This window comes from Schistosoma haematobium, chromosome 4 (genome assembly GCF_000699445.3).
Source record: "Schistosoma haematobium chromosome 4, whole genome shotgun sequence".
Taxonomy (NCBI): domain Eukaryota; kingdom Metazoa; phylum Platyhelminthes; class Trematoda; order Strigeidida; family Schistosomatidae; genus Schistosoma; species Schistosoma haematobium.
In genome coordinates this window covers 41,784,716-41,810,073 of record NC_067199.1, presented here as the reverse complement: position 1 = coordinate 41,810,073, position 25,358 = coordinate 41,784,716, and the positions used below count along the sequence as shown (strand labels likewise).

The 25,358-nt window shown below is 36.1% G+C and overlaps 1 protein-coding gene across 1 annotated transcript in view; it reads right to left on the bottom strand.

The window, feature by feature from the left end:
- Window positions 1–25,358, bottom strand: part of SOL-1 (CUB domain) — a gene marked incomplete at both ends in the record, with an annotated part of 51,170 nt that continues 25,812 nt past the window's right edge. Inside the window, 4 exons of the mRNA XM_051219395.1 lie at window positions 1–295; window positions 6,739–6,949; window positions 20,561–20,940; window positions 23,702–24,014. Of these exons, the coding sequence (XP_051067043.1) occupies window positions 1–295; window positions 6,739–6,949; window positions 20,561–20,940; window positions 23,702–24,014 (1,199 nt within the window). The remainder of the gene's footprint in view (window positions 296–6,738; window positions 6,950–20,560; window positions 20,941–23,701; window positions 24,015–25,358) is intronic.

The following is a 25,358-nucleotide window of genomic DNA, read 5'->3' as shown; positions in this document are numbered from 1 at the left end:
CTACTTACCATCATCAACCTTGTCGGATAAATCTTTACGAATAAGAAATAATTTGTTATTATTCTCAGTATAATCATTCTTAGTGGAATATTCATATGACAACATGAAACCAAGCTCATTTGTACTTGTTATATGGTCTGTAATAAAATAAATATATACACGTTGCACTTCAAATTTATTATTGAACATTATTTGTTCCTGTGGTACTGATGTCCCGCACAAAATTAAATTGGGTGTAATATTTAAATAATTCTTTTCATAGATTTCTATACGATCACCCACATGTTGCGTACATCTAGATTGGAGTTTCAAAAATATCAGATAGTAATAGCGAAAAATGTAATATTAAGAAACAAAAGTATTAAAGAACTAGATGGAATCAACAAATGAATAATTATGATGTTGGGAAGCAGAGTAAAGATTGAATGTCACCACCACCGATCTATTTGGAATGCCCAATCATAGGTCAAATCATAGCGTTCGTACTGGTTGACATTACTCAGACAACCAAGGAATAACATTGCTGGTTAATAGCACTGCTTGATCACACTTCTACCAGTATTGTCTAAATCCATTTTAACATCATCTAAAGTAAAGGAGTAATTTTGAAGCGACAAGGCATGAATCATACATGTTTAAATTACTACAATCAATACATTTTCATTTTTCTTGAAAGTGGATGTGATTCCTTTGAAGAGTTCCTTAATTCCAAATAATAATTAAAAATGCTAACACCGTATGATTGATTCAACTGTAGTTACAATTGGGTATAAAAAATATCAAAACATTTGTTGCGAATTTACTTTAAGAAAGACTAGGTTGTTACAGTTTTTCTTAGGGTGTAGTGTAGTAACACTCTTACGAATAATTTTGATAACGGTTAATCCTGTCGACCCCTTTCATCTGACGGAAAGTGTCATCGTCATAGTAACAAGTCGTTTACCTCTTTGTATTAGTAGAATCGCTATAACACGTAAACGTGTATATTTGAACGCTTATTACAGCCAACGCATATTCCTGTCTAGCTAAAATCTTGATCACTTAAATATAGCTCGATGTATGATTCTCCGCCTGAAGTCCCTCCGGGGCTACTGCCGGTCCCAAGCCCGGATAAAGGAGGAGGGTTGGGCATGGGGTTAGCGTCCCCATCCCGTAGAAAACTAACTCGCTAAAAAACGCTAACCAGAAAAAATTATTCAAACCTTTTAAACTCTGCCCTGGGAGTCAGAAGATCTTCATTTAGAAGAATTATGACGCCTCATGATGAAAGCCGAAACCCTTCGGAAGTTACGAGGCCGATGCCTCTTTTGACAACCAGAGCGACCATTTATTTAGGTACATGGAATGTTCGTACAATGTGGGACACTGGAAGAGCCTTCCAGATTGCTGCAGAAATGAGAAGATACAACCTAGAGGTACTTGGGATCAGTGAAACACATTGGACACAAGTTGGACAACAACGACTAACTACAAGAGAGCTCCTGTTATACTCCGGCCATGAAGAAGAAAATGCACCACATACACAAGGAGTTGCATTGATGCTGTCCAAACAAGCGCAAAATGCACTTATAGGATGGGAATCTCATGGACCAAGGATCATCAAAGCCTCGTTTAAAACAAAGAAAGAGGGCATTTCAATGAACATCATCCAATGCTATGCGCCTACCAACGACTACAATGAAGACGCTAAAGATCAATTCTACAATAGGCTGCAGTCAATAGTCGAGAAGTGCCCAACAAAGGACCTGACCATTCTGATGGGAGATTTCAACGCCAAGGTTGGAACGGACAACACTGGATATGAAGACATCATGGGACGACACGGACTGGGAGAAAGGAACGAAAATGGTGAGAGATTTGCAAACCTATGTGCTTTCAATAAACTGGTCATGGGCGGCACCATATTCCCACTTAAACGCATACACAAAACCACATGGACTTCACCGGATCACTCTACACAAAACCAAATCGACCATATTTGCATCAACAAAACGTTCAGGAGGACTATAGAGGACGTGAGAATCAAGAGAGGAGCTGATATATCATCAGATCATCACTTACTGGTCGCCAAGATGAAATTGAAACTCAAGAAGCACTGGACAACGAGGCAGACAGTATCACAAAAGTTCAATACGGCCTTTCTCCAGGATACTAACAAACTCAACAAATTCAAGATAGTCCTCAGCAATAGATTCCAGGCCTTTCATGATCTACTCAATGGAGAAGGAACTACTGTGGAGAGCAACTGGAAGGGGATCAAAGAGGCAATCACTTCAACATGTCATGATGTCCTGAGTCACAAGAAGCACCACCACAAGGAATGGATCACTGTTGGTACACTGGATAAGATTCAAGAAAGGAGGAACAAGAAGGCAGCGATCAATACAAGCCGAACAAGAGCAGAAAAAGCCAAGGCACAAGCTGAATACACGGAAACAAACAAACAAGTGAAGAGGAGCATCAGAACCGACAAACGTAAATATGTGGAAGATCTGACAACGACGGTGGAAAAGGCTGCAAGAGAAGGAAACATGAGACAATTGTATGACACGACAAAGAAACTCGCTGGAAATTACCGTAAACCAGAACGACCAGTGAAAAGCAAGGAAGGAAAGGTAATCACCAACATTGGAGAACAGCAAAACAGGTGGGTAGAACACTTCAAAGAACTCTTGAGTCGACCAGCTCCACTGAACCCACCCAACATCGAAGCAGCACCCACGGACCTCCCAATCAATGTTGGCCCACCAACAATTGAAGAAATCAGTATGGCCATCAGGTAAATCAAGAGTGGCAAAGCAGCAGGACCGGACAACATCCCAGCAGAGGCACTGAAAGCAGACGTAGCGGTAACTGCAAGGATACTTCACATTCTCTTCAGCAAGACTTGGAATGAGGAACAAGCACCAACAGACTGGAAAGAAGGAGTTCTGATAAAAATACCGAAGACAGGCAATCTCAGCAACTGTGATAACTACAGGGGCATTACTCTTCTCTCAATACCGGGAAAAGTCTTCAACAGGGTATTGTTAAACAGGATGAAGGACTGCGTAGACGCCCAACTTCGTGACCAACAGGCTGGATTCCGTAAGGATAGATCGTGTACAGACCAAATCGCAACTCTACGGATAATTGTGGAACAATCAGTTGAATGGAATTCATCACTCTACATCAACTTCATTGACTACGAAAAGCAATTTGATAGCGTGGACAGAACAACACTATGGAAACTTCTTCGACACTACGGCGTGCCTCAGAAGATGGTCAATATCATACAGAACTCATATGATGGATTACACTGCAAAATCGTGCATGGAGGACAGTTCACAAAGTTGTTCGAAGTAAAGACCGGTGTTAGGCAAGGTTGCTTACTCTCACCCTTTCTCTTTCTCCTGGTGATCGACTGGATCATGAAGACGTCAACACCTGAGGGGAAGCACGGGACAGTGGACAGCTAGAATGCAGCTGGACGATCTATACTTCGCAGATGATCTGGCTCTTCTATCCCAAACGCAACAACAGATGCAGGAGAAGACGAACAGTGTGGCAGCAGCCTCAGCAGCAATAGGTCTCAATATACACAAAGGGAAAAGCAGGATTCTCCGATACAACACAGAATGCACCAATCCAATCACAATTGACGGAGAAGATTTGGAAGACGTCAAAACCTTTACGTATTTGGGCAGCATCATTGATGAACAGGGTGGATCTGATGCAGATGTGAAGGCGCGGATCGGAAAAGCAAGAGCAGTATATTTACAACTGAGGAACATCTGGAACTCAAAGCAACTGTCAACCAACACCAAGGTCAGGATTTTCAATACAAATGTCAAGACAGTTCTACTGTATGGGGCAGAAACCTGGAGAACTACAAAAGCCATCATCCAGAAAATACAGGTGTTTATTAACAATTGTCTACGCAAAATACTTCAGATCCATTGGCCGGACACTATTAGCAACAACGTACTGTGGGAGAGAACAAACCAGATCCCAGTGGAGGAAGAAATCAGGAAGAAGCGCTGGAAGTGGATAGGACACACATTGAGGAAAGCACCCAACTGTGTCACAAGACAAGCCCTCACATGGAATCCTGAAGGTCAAAGGAAAAGAGGAAGACCAAAGAACACATTACGCCGGGAAATGGTGATAGACATGAGAAAAATGAACAAGAATTGGATGGAACTAGAAAAGAAGGCCCAGGATAGAGTGGGTTGGAGAATGCTGGTCAGCGGCCTATGCTCCATTGGGAGTAACAGGCGTAAGTAAGTAAGTAAGTAATGATTCTCCTTCCCTCATATATATGTGCTTGTATTATAAAAACGAACTGTACTTTGATTCACCGTGCCTTTATTTGATATAACTATAAATCTGCATCTATAGTCGCTTGCGATGATTCATTGACCTTTTCGCTTAAAATCCGCTTGATGTGTTTGTAATTCTATGGTCCGCGCGATCGGATAATAAATTGTAGTCGCGGCTTCTTATCGCTTTCTGAATTCAATCCCGTGGAGTCCTCGTAATAACAGTTATCAGAGTGAACGTTTAACGAACCTACGCGCACTACGGCAGTTAAATCGGAAGTCGATTCAATGTTTTCAGGAAATTGCATAATTCACGGATAATAGTTGAGCACAGATTGTTGTTAAGCATTAAAATAGTTAACTTACACATGAATCACAAAGTTAAATAAAAAAACTAAAATTATTGGTTAGGTTCATTCTTGAGTCAGTGATATTTATTTATATTTATTTGAACACATAAATATTGGAACAAAGGGGCATTGAATACACAAGTCACTTGATTTGTGTGTGGGCTGTGATACTACCTGGGTGCCCAGACCAAAGCAGGTGGTCTCCTTGGAGGCTACGTCCGGAGCCTTCGACCCAAAGGTCTGATCCATAAAGCAGTTGAGCAACGCTAGGAGGTGCAGTCCCATGGTAGCCGGTGAAGATAAATGTAGATGATAAGCTAACTCTCCCCACCCTCGGGCATTTGGGGGCGAACCAGTAATAACTTAATTTATAATCCAAACGTATAAATAACAAAACAAAGCCTCGTAAATTAATGTTCTGTTTTTTAGTTAAAATATTGTTATTGCCATTCAAGGAGTTATTTATTTTATTCAATATTGTCTAAATTGCTTACTCAGTAACTGATAACTTAGTAATAATCAGTATTATGTACTCTAGAAGTAGTAGACGTCAGTATCACAAGAATGAAATGTCAAATTAGGCTCCATGTTTATTGCTCCCAACACAGAACATTACTGTGTCGAGTTACATCAGGTAATGGCTGCTTAAAAATTATTCGATAAATCTCGTCAACAGTAAAGACTAGATAAGCATGATATTAGTAGCTACTCAATGCTCAATCAGGATTAGAAAATTCTATTCTTTCAGTCACATGTATTTGAAATGTTTCACCAGCGAATTAGTGTTTGTTCGTTTATGTTTAGAATTTTCTCATTAGTGCGTATTTTCCGTTTTGTTGATTAGTGAATGATCTATGAAATTTGAATACTACAACCAGTTAGGTTTCACGTGAATTTTAGTCAGGTTTTTTTGTCGTCCCAAACATTTTGTTAGTAAGCGTGTGGTTTTGTTATAAAAACGATCCATATTTTTTATATGAGTTTTTCGGCTTTTGATATACGGATGACTGTGCCAACAACGTCAACGTACGTGATAAGTCATCATTCATGTGCCTCATTTATTTTAATTCAAATGGTGGTTTGCTCTTCACATAATCTGGAAGTAATTTCTATGTTATTACACAAAAACAGATAAAGTTGTTGACGTTTAGCGCAGAATTTTCAGTATGATATATGTAGTCAAAATAAATCCTACACTTATTACCTCACGCCTTGACGGTCAGTTATTTATTCCATATTTTATATCACTGACTGAAATTAGTTGGACAACCATTAGTCAGGAAGCACTGGACAACCGTCTTGTCCTAATATGGGGATACTCAGTAATGAGCCCAGAGCCTGTAGTCTAGCTGCGGGTGCCTAACCTTCAGACTAATGAATCAGTATTCAATGATCTCTCTAAACCTCCTCTACTCATAACAGTGATGTGCTCACCAGTGACTAACTTGAAGGTGCAATCCTAAGAGTTCTAGCGAGAAGCAGTAACCAATGGAGTTTAGAAATGTCGAATGTGGGTAAGAAAGACACTGAATACAATGAGATAGAGTCGCGCAATACTGTGGCTATATACACCATGGGACGCTTTTTCAGTAGTCTAAAGGTTAGGTGCCCGCAGCTACATTGGACCCGATACTCGGCGGTATGTTTGTGGATCCCCCAATACTGAGTAATGCCATAATAGAATGAAACGGTTGTCCAGTGCTTTTTGATTATAAATGGTTGCCTAGCTAAGATGAGTTAGTTATTCAAAATAGAAAAATTAAGCAATTTCCACAAACCCACCATACTCCCGTCTTTGAACCCAGGACCTCCAGATCTCTAGGCAAGTGCAGTGCTTTTAGATAACTGAGTTGGGATCCTGTCTAGTCATCCTCAGAATATATTTTGATATTTTATTACCTCCAAATACTGTGTACACCATTAAAAAAATGTGAACATTAACCGTGGCCAGAATTCAGTTATTTTTATTCTTTATCAAGTGGTCTTAGACAGTTCTTGAAACTCCAGTCATCAAGAACAACTACAACTTAGTAGATTTTCGGTAATCACACTGGTCAATAAAACACGACATATATAGACCAACTTACTTGGTACTCGGTATGTTACTTCCTAACTGAATATCTGAAAATTTCAATCGAAGCAATCTCTTTTCAGGTATATTAATAATGTATAATAGTTTACAATTCTGTGGATAAAATGATGGATAATTCGGAGATTTTATTGTTCCTTGAAGTTTCGATGGATTCATCCAGATGTGTTTTATTTGTTGATTAGTCTTTTTTTGAACTGACGAATCAACTAACAAAGAAAATGGTTAATGCACAGATTAACAAGCATACAGTAAAATTACTGCAATACAAATAATTCATAATAAAATTTGTTAAAATCTAATAAAATAATTAAAATCATGTAAAGATCCCCATCATATTAAAAGATTAATATTTGAACGAAGAGTACTATTTTCGATAAATACGAAGTTTTGTTAATAAAGATAACAATTGAACTGACAACGCTAAATTCACATACTTTAAACGATGTACTTTGCTCTTAACCTGGCCATTTTTCGGATTATTAATTTGGATATATAGTTTTAGAACCTGAAGAGAATTTATCGAAAATGATATTCTTCGTTCAAATATTAGTCTTTTAATTAAAATCAATTAAGTTTCATGGAGAATTATATATCTTTGTACCCTATTTCATCCAACTGAAATTAAGACCATCTTAATGCTTCACCTAGGAAATTTGGTTCACTCTTCTTTTGAGGAGGAAAACGGTTCAAATCAAAATTATCTAAGTTGAATAAATAGTTTCAAATAATGAGTCTAATACTACCTGGTTATGATTATGTTCCGTAATGAAAGATTGCATACTTCTGCACTGTCCTCCACTAAGCTACACTGAAAGGTACTTTCTTACAAGTCAGGAAATATTCTTTAATGCATGAAATATTTACCCAGCTCCAAATAAGCCAAAAGACAGGTATCCATATCAAAATGGTTAATCAAGGTAATTTGTTTTTTATGTAGATGAGTTTCTTTGAGCGTCTATTTGACATGAACAAAGGAGCCATGACAAACAACAGAAGCTAATTTTAGGGAGGTTATTTCACTTGATTCAAAGCTTGTAGAGCAATAATATTTAGTTTCGTCCCTAGTTTATTATACAAACCATAAGCACTCGTTTGATGAATGGTTCACTGTCATACCCTTTTCTGTTTCAAAGCCATTGTAATTTAGACGTAACCTTTTGTACTCCATTTTTCTACGTCAATGTCCAATTTGGACATGATTGTATTTTCCTAAATGTATATGCGTTGTGGTCGTGTTTGTCATCGATTTATTCATGTTCTTTTTACCTTTATCTGAATTAAGGATCAGGAATAAATCGAGTGGTGTTCCAGTTGACTAGTCTTCTCTCTCGCTTTCTCGCTTGTCAACAGATCAGGTGATAGAATTTTCGTCTCTCTGCCCAAGGCAGTTGGTCTTGATTCAAACTCACACATTTCCAGCTTCAAGTTAAAACAAGTCAGCCTATCGTACCAAGGCCTTAACCTAGATCGAAACAAATTCCCTCCTGTATATTATTGGGTAAAAACATCAAAGATGTAACACTAGTGAATGATAAAAACACTAAGTTTGCATTGAATATTTCCGAAAGTGATTTTATTCAGCAGTATCCTGGGAATCCTTTGGCAATAGTATTAATTCCATGTAGATTTTGTACCCATAACTATTCTACATGTTGAATTAAGTATACAAGTCACTTACTGAAGAAAATTACTCTGAGTATAAATAAGTGGCTCACAGAAGGACTCAGTAAAAGATAATTCAGAAGTCTAAAGAGATAATTAATATCAAAATGACTATGGATTAAACGTTTATCTAACAGTGTCTAAGTTTTGACTTTGTTTATATTCTGAATGAGTCATTCGAGTTTAAATGTGATCAAATCACAGTATGCGTGTATGTAGATGTTATGATTGCTGAAATGTGTTGAACAAATCAAGCAGTAAACAATAATCTTAATCTCATTATTCATCTTAATCAACATAAAATCCAAAATAGGTAGGAATAGATTGATCTTTTCAAAAAACAGCTAATGAATCCTAGTTAAGATCCAACCATAACAAGTAGATTTCATCTCATCATTTTTTTTCTCATTTAAATCAGTAGTTGAGCTTCCAATTTCCATCCACTTATTAATGAAATCCGAAAATTTTGTCTTTTATACGCCCATGAATTAAATTTAGCTTCATTTAAGTTACATAGAATATTTTGGTTTATACAGCAACCACTGCCTAACTGACAAACATTTATTTTTATTATCCGAAATCAAATTACTTCTGACAACAATCGATCAAATGACTGTATAACATTAATTACTCTTCAATCTGGTCGGTATTCGTTTGATAAGCTATGTCAATCATTCATAACATTATGATGGATAATGGAAATTGATGATGGGCTTAACATCGATAAACCTTGCAAATCGAACGCTATGTTCGGTTCCTAAGCTATTCTTGTAACCCCAAGCTAGAACTATACAGCAAACTGAACACCAGCGAGAAGACGAAAAGTATGCGAGAAATACTTTACTCCAAGGCTCAATACAGAAAATATAGGGCTTTTATAATATTTTAAATGTCCTTGGATTGCTCGAAGATTCTGGAATGCTACTAAACATAGTAGTAGAATGGCAATCAGTCAATCAGAACCTCTACATGTGACGTTTCACTCCATTGATATTTCTAGCTAAAACTTCAAGTGAACGTTGATTGGATGAAATGCGTCTCAGTGTTTCCTGATACTTGCTTGTCTTTTGCGAGAAATTTTCTAGATCACCCCAACACATTAGGGGGAAAAAGTCATGTGAATTTTAGCATAAACAACCGAGGAATAGCAATCTTTCAATTAAATTATGACTTTAGGATGGCCCTCATATAAATCACTAATATTGTGTGGTGCGTATGTATTTGGTGCCCCTTTGTATGAATGTTTTTGTGTGAACATCGCTCAATAACTCACCAATAATTGCAAAATATAATCGGTTAGATATTCGTGTACGGATGTCTAATTAATGTCAAAAGTTTGATGTTTTTAAGGATTGAAAATGATTTCGAATGTCTTAAAAGTTTTCTGTGGGAAGTGAACTGTGATAATATCATTCAGAAATACAGTGAGAGCTGTACGACAATCACGGAAACCATCAGTTGTATCTGCAAATACGTAGAAGATAATTAGATTTTTATGGGACTACTGGAATCTCATTTAAAGTATCTGATATTACGATTCACTTTTGATGTACATTTTACATTCAATGACGTAATTCATAGGTAAAACTAATAAATTGTTCAAAAAATAATCATTATGATCAAGTATATTTGAAGTATGGTTATGAGTGGAATTCAAGATTTGTGCTTCTTTTTCCTTTGGATTGGATGTACACCCGAATCTTAATGTTACAGTCCACAATTAACATCACACTTAGTACATATAGTTTCAAATAGCAACACGTCATTCATTAAGGTACTCAGTTCAAACAGCTACTAACTTATTCAATGTAAATAAAGTTATTTGTGATTCCGAAAATTGAAGCTAGACCTGGTAATTATGATGTTTTTAAATACTATTTTATAAATAAAAAGCTGAAATAGACTGCTAAAAACATTGACATATGACACAATAACTAGTAAGAGTTATATTGGCATTTCTGTTTTATGATGATTTCTAAATTTTCACAGTTAAAACCACGTGTCGACCTAAGCTAGACCACCATTGAAAACCTGGAACTACGGATCGGCCATTTTGCCCTTGTATGGGACCTATTATGACATATTGTAGCTCAATAAGCATGCCAAACTAGGATGTAATAAATAACTGTCTCATCATAGTATGAGACCCTTCTGCATTGTGCATATAATTTTGGTCAACTCAAGATTTTGTACGGCCATGACCCATTGGTGACAACTGTCTCATGTATATCTAAATTCAGCTGGTGATGTAAAATGTGAACGTGACGGTATACACAACCGCAACGTACTGTAAAAAAGAAAAACTTCAGCGAAAAAATGTCGTTTTCGTGATACCTATAACTGAAGCTGTACGATAATCGTGAGTTCAACAGTAGTTCATCATGAGTGCGAAGCCGCTACTAGCGGAATTCATATTCAATGGGAATATGACAGGGATCACTACTGACAACAGATGATGAAGAAAACTAACCAAAACTGGAAGTTTAAACCGGTGTAGTCTGACAGTCAAGCTCTCGCTGCACTCTCTGAATTTATTGGGACCTATCTCTGTTGCTATTGGTGCTTCTTATCATCGAGAAGTTCCACATTAAGATAAAACGCCTTTCTAGATTCTTCATTAAAAATGGACAGTCTCAAATGACAAGATTGTTAGACGTTTTACAAATAATTATTCCTTGACACTGGTAGTATGTGTAAATCTGTGTAGTAAAAAAATAAACTAGACGGTGGTTAGAGGTAGTCGACGGAAAACCCTGGACATCGGTTACGCGATACATGGGACTCGTCAGCAAGGTGTACCTGTAATATTCAGGGAACTGATGCTCCCTGGCGGATTCGATCTCGTGTCACCCAGCTTCACAGTCAGAGACGTTACCACTGAGCTATCCGAGTCGTGACTAACCTCCTGTAGGACTGAGATGGAATCACAATTGATTGGTCACTGGGTGGTGTCATGTGTGTCAAGTCAAGTTTACCTTGCTGACGAGTGACAAGTAGCACGAAACCCGGGTCCAGGGTTTCCTGTCGACGACCTCCAACCACCATCTAATCTCACAATAGTGCACGCAGTGTCGAATCACCTAGACTGGTGGCCACATTGCATCATGGTTGATAGCATTCGATCTGAATTAATAAGGACTTGACATACATGACATTGTTCACCACTCAGTGATCAATCAATTTCAAAAAAACGTTTGCACCAAAGACTGCTCTAATAAAAATGCAATATTTTCAACTAGCATAAGCAGTTTTCAAAAAATCTATAGATTTACGTCACGGCCATAGGCATCAACATTAATTAAGGTCTCAGTTTACATTCCAATGTGACCTGAAATAATTGGTCTAACCATAACTCCGTCTGGACCCCATCTGTGGCTACTGCTCATCCCAAGCCTGGATAAAGGAGGAGGCTTGGGCATGGGGTTACCGACCCCATCCCATAGGAAACGAATTCGCTAGAAAAACGCTAACCAGGAAAAATTATTCAAACTATTTAAACTCTGCCCTGGGAGTTAGAAGATCTTCATTTAGAAAAGTTATGATGTCTTATGGTAAAAGCTGAGTTCCTACGGAAGTCACGAGGCTGGTGCCCCCTCTGACAACCAGAGCAACCATTTATTTAGGTATATGGAATGTTCGTACAATGTGGGACACCGGGAGAGTCAGCCAAGTTATTGCAGAAATGAAAAGACACAACATGAGGGTGCTTGGAATCAGTGAAACACATTGGACGCAGGTTGGAAAACAACGACTAGCTTCAGGGGAGCCCCTGTTATACTCCGGTCATGAAGAAGAAAATGCTCCACATATATAAGGCGTTGCACTGATGCTATCCAAACAAGCACAAAATGCACTTATAGGATGGAAATCTCATGGACCAAGGATCATCAAAGCCTCCTTCAAAACAAAGAAAGAGGGTATCTTAATGAACGTTATCCAGTGCTATGCACCTTCCAACGATTACAATGAAGACGTTAAAGACCAATTCTGCGATAGGCCGCGGTTAATCGTTGAGAAATTCTCAACAAAAGATTCGACCATTTTGATGGGAAATTTCAATGCCAAGGTTGGAATGAACAACACTGAATATGAAGCTATCATGGGAAGACATCGATTGAGAGAAGCGAACAAAAATGCTGAGAGATTTGCAAACCTATGTGCTTTCAATAAACTGGTCATAGGCGGCACTATATTCCCACTTAAACGCATACACAAAACCACATGGACTTCACCGGATCACACTACACAAAACCAAATCGACCACATCTGCATCAACAAAACGTTCAGGAGGACGATGGAGGACGTGCGAACCAAGAGAGGAGCTGATATAGCATCAGATCACCACTTGCTGGTCGCCAAGATGAAATTGAACCTCAAGAAGCACCGGACAATGGGGCGGACAACAGCACAAAGGTTTAATATGGCCTTTCTTCAGGATACTGACAAACTCAACAAATTCAAGATAGTCCTCAGCAATAGATTCCAGGCCTTTCATGATCTACTCAACGGAGAAGGAACTACTAGGGAGAGCAACTTCAACATGTCATGGGGTTCTGGGTCACAAGGAATGGATCACTGTTGGTACACTGGATAAGATTCAAGAAAGGAGGAACAAGAAGGCAGCAATCAATACAAGCCGAACAAGAGCAGAAAAAGCCAAGGCACAAGCTGAATACACAGAAGTAAACAAACAATTGAAGAGGAGCATCAGAACCGACAAACGTAAATATGTGGAAGATCTGACAACGACGGTGGAAAAGGCTGCAAGAGAAGGAAACATGAGACAATTGTATGACACGACAAAGAAACTCGCTGGAAATTACCGTAAACCAGAACGACCAGTGAAAAGCAAGGAAGGAAAGGTAATCACCAACATTGGAGAACAGCAAAACAGGTGGGTAGAACACTTCAAAGAACTCTTGAGTCGACCAGCTCCACTGAACCCACCCAACATCGAAGCAGCACCCACGGACCTCCCAATCAATGTTGGCCCACCAACAATTGAAGAAATCAGTATGGCCATCAGGTAAATCAAGAGTGGCAAAGCAGCAGGACCGGACAACATCCCAGCAGAGGCACTGAAAGCAGACGTAGCGGTAACTGCAAGGATACTTCACATTCTCTTCAGCAAGACTTGGAATGAGGAACAAGCACCAACAGACTGGAAAGAAGGAGTTCTGATAAAAATACCGAAGACAGGCAATCTCAGCAACTGTGATAACTACAGGGGCATTACTCTTCTCTCAATACCGGGAAAAGTCTTCAACAGGGTATTGTTAAACAGGATGAAGGACTGCGTAGACGCCCAACTTCGTGACCAACAGGCTGGATTCCGTAAGGATAGATCGTGTACAGACCAAATCGCAACTCTACGGATAATTGTGGAACAATCAGTTGAATGGAATTCATCACTCTACATCAACTTCATTGACTACGAAAAGCAATTTGATAGCGTGGACAGAACAACACTATGGAAACTTCTTCGACACTACGGCGTGCCTCAGAAGATGGTCAATATCATACAGAACTCATATGATGGATTACACTGCAAAATCGTGCATGGAGGACAGTTCACAAAGTTGTTCGAAGTAAAGACCGGTGTTAGGCAAGGTTGCTTACTCTCACCCTTTCTCTTTCTCCTGGTGATCGACTGGATCATGAAGACGTCAACACCTGAGGGGAAGCACGGGACAGTGGACAGCTAGAATGCAGCTGGACGATCTATACTTCGCAGATGATCTGGTTCTTCTATCGCAAACGCAATAACAAATGCAGGAGAAGACGGCCAGTGTAGCAGCAGCCTCAGCAGCAGTAGGTCTCAACATACACAAAGGGAAAAGCAAGATTCTCCCATACAACACAGCATGCACCAATCCAGTCACAATTGACGGAGAAGATTTGGAAGATGAAAAAACCTTCACATATCTGGGCAGCATCATTGATGAACAGGGTGGATCTGATGTAGATGTGAAGGCGCAGATCGGTAAAGCAAGAGCAGCATATCTACGACTGAGGAACATCTGGAACTCAAAGCAACTGTCAAACAACACCAAGGGCAGGATTTTCAATACAAATGTCAAGATAGTTCTACTGTATGGGGCGGAAACTTGGAGAACTACGAGAACCATCATCCAGAATAATAGCTGTCTACGTAAAATACTTTGGATCCGTTGACCAGACACTACCAGCAACAACCTACTGTGAGAGAACAAACCAGACTCCAGCGGAGGAAGATATCAGGAAGAAGCGCTAGAAGTAGATAGGACACTCATTGAGGCAAACAGCCTGCTGCGTTACAAAGCAAGCCCTTACTTGAAATCCTCAATTCTAAAGAAGAAGAGAAAGATTAAAGAACACATTCCGCCGGGAAATGGAAATAGACATGAGAAAAATGAACAAGAATTGGATGGAACTAGAAAAGAAGGCCCAGGACAGAGTGTGTTGGAGAATGTTGGTCGGCGGTCTATGCTCTATTGGGAGTAACAGGCGAAGTAAGTAAGTTAGTAAGTAAGTAATAATATAAAGTCCTTAGGTAACTGATCATGAGCTATAGTCCTCTGGTCTCCGTGATCGTGCTCCCACGTCATCGAAACTATGCCCAATCCAACTTTATTTACATGTCTATCGGAAATAATTATCTTTTAACGGAGTTAATAACAGCCCATATACCTCTAACAGGACTAGCGATAACCTTGTTCATAATCAAATCATCTCATCAACAATAGTATTTATTCTACTTATATAATCATCCCATATCTCATACCTTTGATTTCTACGTCAGCGTTGGTGATTCATGTTCAGGCAATGCTATCCCAGGTGTTTTGAAACTGTTCTTCAATCTACTACAAGATGACTATGGGTTAGCTTTATTCGCATCATTTATAGTAATGTGCAGTTGAAAAAATGAGTAGATTTCTAACACAAATAGTTATTCTTGAGAAAAAAACCATAAAGTAAAGTATAACAATCAACATGAATTTTTTATTCAACACTGTTTACACACCATTTTATCAATTTTCGATTAACTATGAATAAAATAGTGTTTTGCAATGACAACCCTACATATGTCCTTTTTGTCAAACATTTCTTACAATTTACCATGATGACTACGAAAATGAAAGAAAGTAAAGCTTTTTTCTCATGATCAATAATTCTTTTTGTCACCTCTCATTAACTAACTAACAAATAAAATACATAACATATGCTCTTGTTCAGTGAATCAATGAATACCACTGTGATTGTTTGATTTTTTGTTCGTTTTATGTTTTCTTATCTGAATTGAAATAAGTTTTTGTATGAGTAAATGTAAACCAAATTTCTAGGAAGTTGCACAATTGAGAAAATGTCATATGAGTGAATTCTTAATGGAAAGCAATTAAGATAAATACCGGCTGATCAGTAGTTAATTTAGGCTGATGTCAATCTGTTATCATTTGAGAATCCTCTGTCATATGCTCGTGACAAAACATAGAAAATATATGCTACCAATCAAATTAATACCGCAAATCAGACATGGTGAAGTGGAATTATCAAGATGAATATCGAAGTTGTAGAAATAGTTGTGGTGTCGGTAATGGTAAAAAAATTAGAGACATTGTATTTGTAGAGTTAAAAGTACACAATAAGACAAAGATTGTATGCACTTGCGCAAATGTTACTGACTCAACGTCTCCAACCTATGGTCACGACCAGGTCGTCTGTACTGTTATATCCGAGCGAAGATTAAATCACGAGTAACTTATGAGACATTAATTGACTAAAATTATCTATATATTCTTATGGTATAATTATTCAATTATTAGATTATGTGTATTCATATTCCTCTTATTATAAGCTTCATTTTGACCTATAAATTGTTATTATACGGTTTACTGTCCCTAAATTATGCTCAGCTTATTAACTACTGCCTCCCACGTTCACAGCCACCTTTTGGCTTTATTGTGTATAAATGGTATTTCCTATTTTATGGTGCGTTGCGGTCTGTTTGGTTGATACATAAACCCAGTATGTTTGAAATAAATGATTCGATTCGATTCGCATAGTGGAAGCTGGTATTGATGTTCTGGACTCAAGTGGACGGGCTAGGCGGACATAGGACCAATAAGGACGCTAGGCTGCTCATACCGGTCGAACGTCTTTGGTTTGGCACAGCAACAAGATTGTATAAGTCGTATTTGATTGGCGGATAAGTCACGTGATAAAAAGCCGGACATAAAGTCACAACATATACCTAATAAAATAGGTCAGATATGTAGACAGGGATTTCATGAACTAGTGCTTCGTTTTGGTTAAGACGTGTTATCGACGTTCGTTCAAATGTCTACGTATATGTTATCGAATTCAGCACTATCAAGTTTTGGAACAATAAGAACACCATTCAATCACTAAAACAGGATCTGATAATCATCACCAGATAATACTGAACCAATTGCTCATCGAACAATTAAAACCATATATTTTCAAGCGCTGCAGCTTCTATAAATGAAATTCTCATCTATTATGTACTTGGTGATGAGATATTCATTAATTAACAAACTATTTTATTAGGGAAAACAGTTCGCACGACTGGATATGATTTAAAGCTTAAATTTACAATCTGGAACATAGCTAAAAAGTTATATTCTAATTATTTGTATATAGCACTGTAGATAACAGTGATAAGCCATTGTGATGAAGATTTATTAGGCATCACACTACACTACGTTAATGATCGATGGGTTAAATGAATTGATCTTCAGAGATTACTGAATACAAAACCTGAAATCCACTGAAATTTGAATTCGCTCAGGTAAAAAATAAAAATGTATTACCACCTAAGATTACCGTAGTATTTGTACACTAGTAAAATCAACAAAATACTTTGTTGCTTCTTTTATTCAGTAAATGTTGTGTACATATCCACACACTTTTCTTCCTATCCAATAAAGTCTACTGAAATGTGTTCACGGTTTAGTTCATTTTTCTTGCTAATTAAGAATACTTTAAATACTGAGGATTTATATTTCATCACTTATACGCGATATTTATAGTTAATCCACGTGATCATCCACCTATAAAGGGCCTGCAGTAATGAATAATTACAGTGATAAATTAAGTCAATGTATATGTAAAGCAGTTTGATGATTGAGGCTTACTCTTCTTCGTATTCACGAGTATGTATATTATGTTCATTTCATAACATCTCTCTCTAAAACTATTTGCTTGGAAATTTTACGTCAAGTTTTGGTTCAAGCCACATCGAAAAAACCTGCAGGTTTGTAGTATAAATTTGTAATCTATAGTTGAGGGTGTTTCGAACATTGGTTGATTAGTCTCTGTAGCCACATGTATTTCATATGAGAAAACAATGAGTATAGCGTTTCGTCACACTTTATAATATATTTAGACTGGGATTTGAAGGGATAAGTACTAGGTATTCAAGTCCCAATACCAATATCTGCACTGGGATATTGGTTTACCCATATAATAAGCCCGAAATATACATCCTTGATTCCGCTGCTAGCCAAAGACTAAATATGCTAAAACAGTATTTTTGATATAAACGCGGTCTAAAAACAGTTGGAGATATAATTTACTATATCAACGTGTCAATAATTTGTAGAACCCTGAGTATTTCATCAGTTCACGATAAACGTGTGGTTTTTGCTTTTTTCTAATAAAAACTATGTTGGCATAACCTATGATCGATTGAATTCCCATCATACGTCCTGCGTTTCGATCTGTTTTATCTTTGTGTAGGTCAGTCAATTCTCTCTGCAATAAAAAGATCAGAGAATCATAGAGATTTGTCATCGAATACTAGGGATAATCGAACAACCATTTTTTACTAATATGAGACTCAGTAGCTTAGGAAACAAATTTATTAAAAAAATCAACACAGAGCTCTCAGGCATCATAGATAGTGTGTTGACTATTACTAAATCGGTATATTTCACTGAATAGCAGTCCAATTTCAGTCAAGAATTTACACATATTTTCGAAACCATGTATATCACAATAATGTAGATAAATAATTTTCTGAATACGTTTCTTGAAGCGTATACGTCTTGTACTGTAAATACGTTATGCACTAAATTTCTAACCTTCTGAAATATTCGATCATGGAACTGCGAACCGAAAACGGATGCAAAGAAATACAAAGAGAGTTGTACTTTAAAGGTTGGATTATATACGAAGCAAAGGTGAAACATAGGAGATTTTGAGATTCTAGAAACATCTGAGAGAAACGCTTAAATAGCTTAAGGAACCAGTAACTATAATCAAATTTATTTCTAAAAATAATCGGCTGTTCTCATCAAGTTTATCAGAACAATTTAAATACGTGGTGACAAGTCAAAGTGTTCTCAGCATTTTCCATGGCTTCTAAATAATTTTTCAATGAATGACACCGAATAGAAACTTATACTTTATAGTAAGAAAGACTTCTACCAACTCAAACTTCAGGCACTTAGTAAAATGTGAATATGAAGTGGAAAATAAGCTTTAAAAATAATTGACTAACAACCTAATTAGGCATTCTTTATGGAATCTAACGATTTTACCCCTCATCCATTAAATTAATTTTAATCTGTATCACTTTAGTATCTAACCACCTATTTTAATCGAGAAAAGTATTAAATATAAAGTTACTACCTTTATAACATGACATTAGTTTTCCACTTACAACTATACGATAATCACAACCACAATAAGTACTATCGTATTTGCAAGCCCAATTCTTGTTATTATGTTACCTTGTTTAAACAATTATCACCATTTCACGGCCAATAACATATCAATCCCACCTATTTTCTAAGCTTATTGATTGTAACTTAAAACTTATTGTAGCTAACACAGAAGCACTGAAATCTTAAGTAAAATGAAGGGTTCATTTTACTGCTTCGAAAACTTTTTATGTGCTTACGTTTATTTCTAACTCATTTAACGCTATATTATATATAGTTAAAACCAAATAAGAATTTTCATGACTTTACGATGAGACATGAAATCAAATAGCTAGCTGACTTGCTAGCAGAAATGGGTTAATTCAAAACAACTGAACAACGATGGGTTTCAGTATTCTTTATAACGAAAGACTATCCAAATTCACACTTACCCTCTATCTCACTCTATTCATATGAGTATAAAAAGCAAGAGCAGGAAACAGCAGCGATTGAGTAGTTTCTTTCTCATGCCAGTTTATTAACAAATTTGAAGAAAATAGATTTCTCTTTTTCAAACTAATGGTAAAATTGGAATCAAATAGCTTCCGGAAATGCAAAGAAACATGACAGGGATCACTTTTGTTCTTCTGTACTATATGTTGTTCAGTGAGTAACATTTAATCAAAACGGTAAACTTCTTTTTTAGTCTTGAGCATTTGTGGAGATTGAAAAAAGTTCTACTGCTTCGACTGAGACTACGACTAGAACTACGATTAGGACTACGACTACTGCTACTACTACTGCTACTTCTTCTTTAACAGTTTTGAAAGCTCCCGAAGGCTTTGAAAACTAGTAACATAAATATCCATAATTTCAACTTATAAGTTCTGAAACTGTATTTGGCTGACAAATTAAACCTTAGACGTCAATCAATGAAATTATTAAATAACGAATCGGTAGAGTGTATGTCTTTCTCGACCGGTATATTTTATAAAATTTTGGATACAACTGAGGAGTACTATTCTACGGAACCATGGAACAATAACTCCAAAATTTCTAATGATTCTGCAATTAAATTCAGTTTGTGATGTAAACCGTACTCTCAAATTGTAAGGACGGTCCACGGGTGAACTCGAGGATGCTGTAAGAAGCTCAGAAAGAGACGAAGGTATTCCATCCAATCATCTTTTGGAAGAGTATTTTAGAATCCCTTCATGTAGCTTCCCGATTTGACAATGCTAATAACCCCCTGTGTGCGGAGTGGATAGCTATAATGATGATTTCGTTTTAACTAAAAACTACAAATACATGACAGTTTTGTACTATAATTGACACTGTCTGGAATAACATTCCTTTCACTAGTCTTCTGTCTTCTCGTTTACGACTCGGAAGAGTTCTAGAGTTCCAGTTATACGCGGCATATCATGAATATAAGCTCTAGATATAACACAAATAAAAATTCTCAATCCTTGGACAGTTGTTAATTAGAACTATAACAGCAGAAATACTTACTTTCAGTATTCATGAATCCTTTAGTAGTTGGATCTCGAAATAGTTCTTTATCGATATGTTTATATATGTCCTTATCATCATGATTTTCTTGACTGTAAGATAACCTTTCTTTACTTAAAAATTGATAGACTCCTTCAAATCCACGAGCTCCAACACTGTCTACATGTGTTTGTAAAGTCAGCATCATAAATCGATTATCTGAGCTAATTATAGTTTGTTCTTTATCACCACATAAGAACAATAATTGTTTTTTTAATTCATAAACAATTGGGTTTTGGATAATCTTTTCCAATTGAAAAAATGAAGAGTAATTTAAATCAAATAATGAAGTAGTGATTTCATGAAAATGAATTGTATCACGTTTTGAGGTGTAATGACAACTGTAGACAGGGAGGGGGGAGATAAAGAGAGAGAACTCAATTTATTTTTCAGCAGAATAATACGAAACAGCACAAATAACAGCATCAAAATATGGATGAATATCACATTAGGAGTTCGGTCATTGCCTGAATAGCTCATTGACAGCGTCTCTAATTATGACACCTGATGACGCAGATGAAGATTATATGGAGAGTATCCTTTCTCTTAATGTCCCAAATGCATCTTTCTGAAGAATGTAGACTAAGACGAAATCTAACTCAGTCTGTGATTATTGCTGTTTGATTTCAAACACCTAATAGGAATCTAGGTTTTGTAGCAAATATTTAAGCTTAATTTGTGTTTCTACAGGACTGTCTATATATGATTGCCTGACTACTGACCTTCTCAATTTACTCTCTGTTTTGTTATTTTAGTAAATTTATAAAACAACTGGTTAGTACATATATTCTCATGTATATTTTTCTACCTCTAAATATTCGAATGCAATTGTGATGTAACTGTTTCGATTTGATTAGTGTGGTGAAAATTCAGGTACATATATTTTCATCGCATACTTATTAAACAGTCTGTTTGCATTACTTATAATAAAGCCCTAATTCCAAGCTTTCATCTAAATCGTGAACTGTGAGGTGATTTAATTGTGATTTTCTAATGCGTCCAACACCTGGTTTAATCTGTGGTTAAATAGAGTGCATTAAAAGTTTTTTTAAATGATCCTACATCAACTTGAAGTTAAAACATTAATCAAAAAATGTTTAGTAAATTTCATTTACATACAAAATTAACAGTGTCGGATGAGTTACAAAATCAAGACCTGATAACATCATATGTTTATATAGTCTTTTATCGTTCAAAACTATTTAGTCAAAACAGGGCATACAGCAAACATGGCGCAATCTTTTGCAATAATCTATCGTGTCAACAGCAGTCTACCTAATTCCGTCAGACTGCGAATCCTACAGACGGCTAAAGCAATTGCTATTCGAATCAAAAAGCCAGACCTCTGTATCCAAAAGAAGTATGTTTAACATAAATGTCCCAGTAATGGACAAATTTAGATCTATCATTTATAATACATGATGGTTTTAAAACTTATGCATTAATATTGACAAGAACTTTTAATTCTAAATAATGCTCTTTGGTGGTAGGTACTTGTGTACTCTTCCCGTAAGTTTGATTGGTATTTGAAGGTAAGAATTGGAACATTGTATGGGCTATCGATTGTTTTGGCAAATACTGCGTTACCAGAAGCAAATCCGATGGGGAAGAGAAACTCATGACACTAAACGATTCAGTGCTTACATGTTTAATGGGAATAAACAGAACTCCACCGTGAGAATTTCGTCAAGCAAAAGTTCTTGTAAACTTGTTCCGATAGAAATGAGCTATTCCTAGTTATTGAGCTTAGGTAACACTGAGTATATATATTACTGAGGATGCTGTTCTTTGAGCTGAATGGTTTAATCATGAAGCTTACATCGTCTTTCTCGATATCATCAGCAAACTTCAATATATATTCATTTTTGAATTTTATTTATAACGGACGATATTATCTATGGTAACGATAAACCATGGTTCGTCTATAATTAAGGTTATCCATTTATCACGATTTATTAATCCGTCAGTTACGCAAAAGTTCATAGTTTATAAAAAGGGATGATCTGAGGAGAATTAACTATTTCAATGTTTAAACCAGTCATTCCCTTTGATAAACTTGGTCAGTGTAATAAGATGAGGATTGTCAGAACTGCATAATATATCAACGCAGTACATTTCGAACAATCTGATCACACATATATTTGTTAAGAAAATTAATATATAAAAATAAAAGGTCAATTACATAAATGGAAGGTAAGAGGAAATAAAGATTATAAAGATAGTATGAAAGACAATGTGGAAACTCATCACACAAATCGCAATAGAGGATTATGAATGTTGATCATCTACGCTTATTGGGTCGTTTGATTTTATTTGTTTTCGCAACTATTTAGGTAGATATTCAAACACCTAATCAAAAGCATTTCGTTCTCACCTTAAACCTACGCTAGTAATATTAGCTTATTATCCAGAGTAATGAGTTTCTATTTTGTCTTTCATATTATCTTTATCTCCTCTTGCCTTCCATTTATGTAATTGACCTTTTATTTTTATATATTAATTTTCTTAACAAATATATGTGTGATCAGATTGTTCGAAATTTATTGTGCCAATATATCACATGTTTCAATGGTAATATCTAGTTATAATTTTCCTTTTTTTCACGAACAGTGTTACACTAGTTAAACTTAATCGACTCAAATACTAGACAAATTAATTAAGGTAATCAGAGTTACAATCAAACTGGCTCAGATCAAAAGGCCCAATAATTCCATTGAGCTAACTAGCCATATGAGTGAACTATTGACATTGAATCAAAGAAGGAAATAGAACGAAACGTGCGTCCTGGATTCCACTACTAGCCACTGTCCATCTTTGCTTAGAATGCTTGTGAATTAAGTCAATATCATGGCAATACACACAGTATGTAAATGTGTCAAGAGACTGATCAACTGCAGCCCTAACACATCAATGGGAAGATTCAAGCAAACAATACCAATAAAATGCAAATAAATTATTATTGAAACTTGTAGGCCGAGGTGTCAGTAACAAAACTAATAAGAAATTCATTACACAATTACATCTTGGATCTATTTGGAAGCAAACATATTCTGATCTAAATGTTAAAAAAATACTAAGTTGTTGTGTAGTATCAAAACTAACCTTTTGTAACTCCATAATTGCACATGATTTAATTTGATTACAATACGTTCATTATAATGAGCTAGAAAATAATATTTACATAACATCGATGCTTTATAAAACTGTGGATAATTAGGACTGAAAAATTTCCCGTTTGTTTTTGTACGTGAAGAAAATAATTCTTCATTACTGCCCTTATGATGTTGATTTAAACTACTGCTTTTAGGCGATATCTGTTGGTTATGATCATCTTGAATTGTGATATAGGATGAACTGAAAAATAGTTGATCACATTGTGTTGCTTTGATTGGTAGTCCATCAGTGTGATATGCATCTAATTTGAGAAAATTAAGTGGGACTATAGAACTTGAGAATTCATATAGATTTTTTCAAATAGCATCAAGAATTATGACAGAAAATGGACCAAATATTTGACTGAAATATGATTTTTTAAACAATGAATCTGACATTATAGAGTTTCGCGTAATCCTTTAACATATTATTCCATCCAATATACACACAAAATGAGGTAACATGGACGAATTTCCATAATGCTTGACGTGTACCGATCTTATCCAATAAAATTGTCTCATCTTCGTTTTCATTACATAAGACATACCTGGAAGACCTCGGAAGTCAGAAGGTTAAAAAACTTCATTATATTATGTTCCATCGTCCTAGGTCCGTTCCCATGTAATAAGTTTGAGTTTTAGGAACAAAGAAAAGTTGTGAGGGGTTCAGTTTATTAAACATGCAGAATAACCTAACATAACTAAAAATTTATGAGCCCGAGATTCCTGTGAAATTACTGAGAATATACAGGCAAATTATGATGCACAAAGTATTTATCAGCATCATATAAATTCATTCACTCACGATTAGATGAAAACCTCCATGTATAAAATGGAATTGATCTTATGTCTTCCAGGAAGAAATTAGTAATATGCAACGTTATGAATGTCATGTTTTGAAAAACAAACTATGTATCCAAGTATGCACGTGAATATTTTTGAAGTAGTCTTAATTGGTAATCTTCAACAAATTGATATATAAACCAAGGACGAAGAATAGTATTTTAAACGTTTTTAGCACCTAAGAGACACCATGAATGGTGGTGAGAATATACCAATCGATCTGCACCTAGAAGCAGTAGTTAACAATCAACTAACATTTTCCCTGAGATGTTTTCTACTTTAAAATCACATTCGTGTTTGCAGATATTATTTTTATTAAATTTCATGCTGGTGACTGAAATTACTTACTTAATCAAAAAGCAATTTTTATACCAAACATAGAGACAATTTTTCTTACTTCACATTGATTGCTTGAAAAACCGAAATAATCAGTAAACAAAACTGTAGCTTAATCCGTGAATCAATCATAAAAAAATATGTATAACCACAATTTGATAGTCTTTAGATAACATTCTCTTACCAAGACGTAAACTGTTTTTGAGAAGTATAGTCTTAAACGCACTGATGGTATCATTTTATTATGAAAAATCATAAAACATCTTAAATCTAACAACTGAACCTTACTTCTAACAGATACATCTATTAAAAAGAAAATTGAAAAAAAAGTCATGACGGGTTACTAGGCTGTCTTTTTATGGAATTGTTATTTGATTTCAAAATTGTAACATACATTCCTCACCGTCCATAAATTACAGTCAATTATT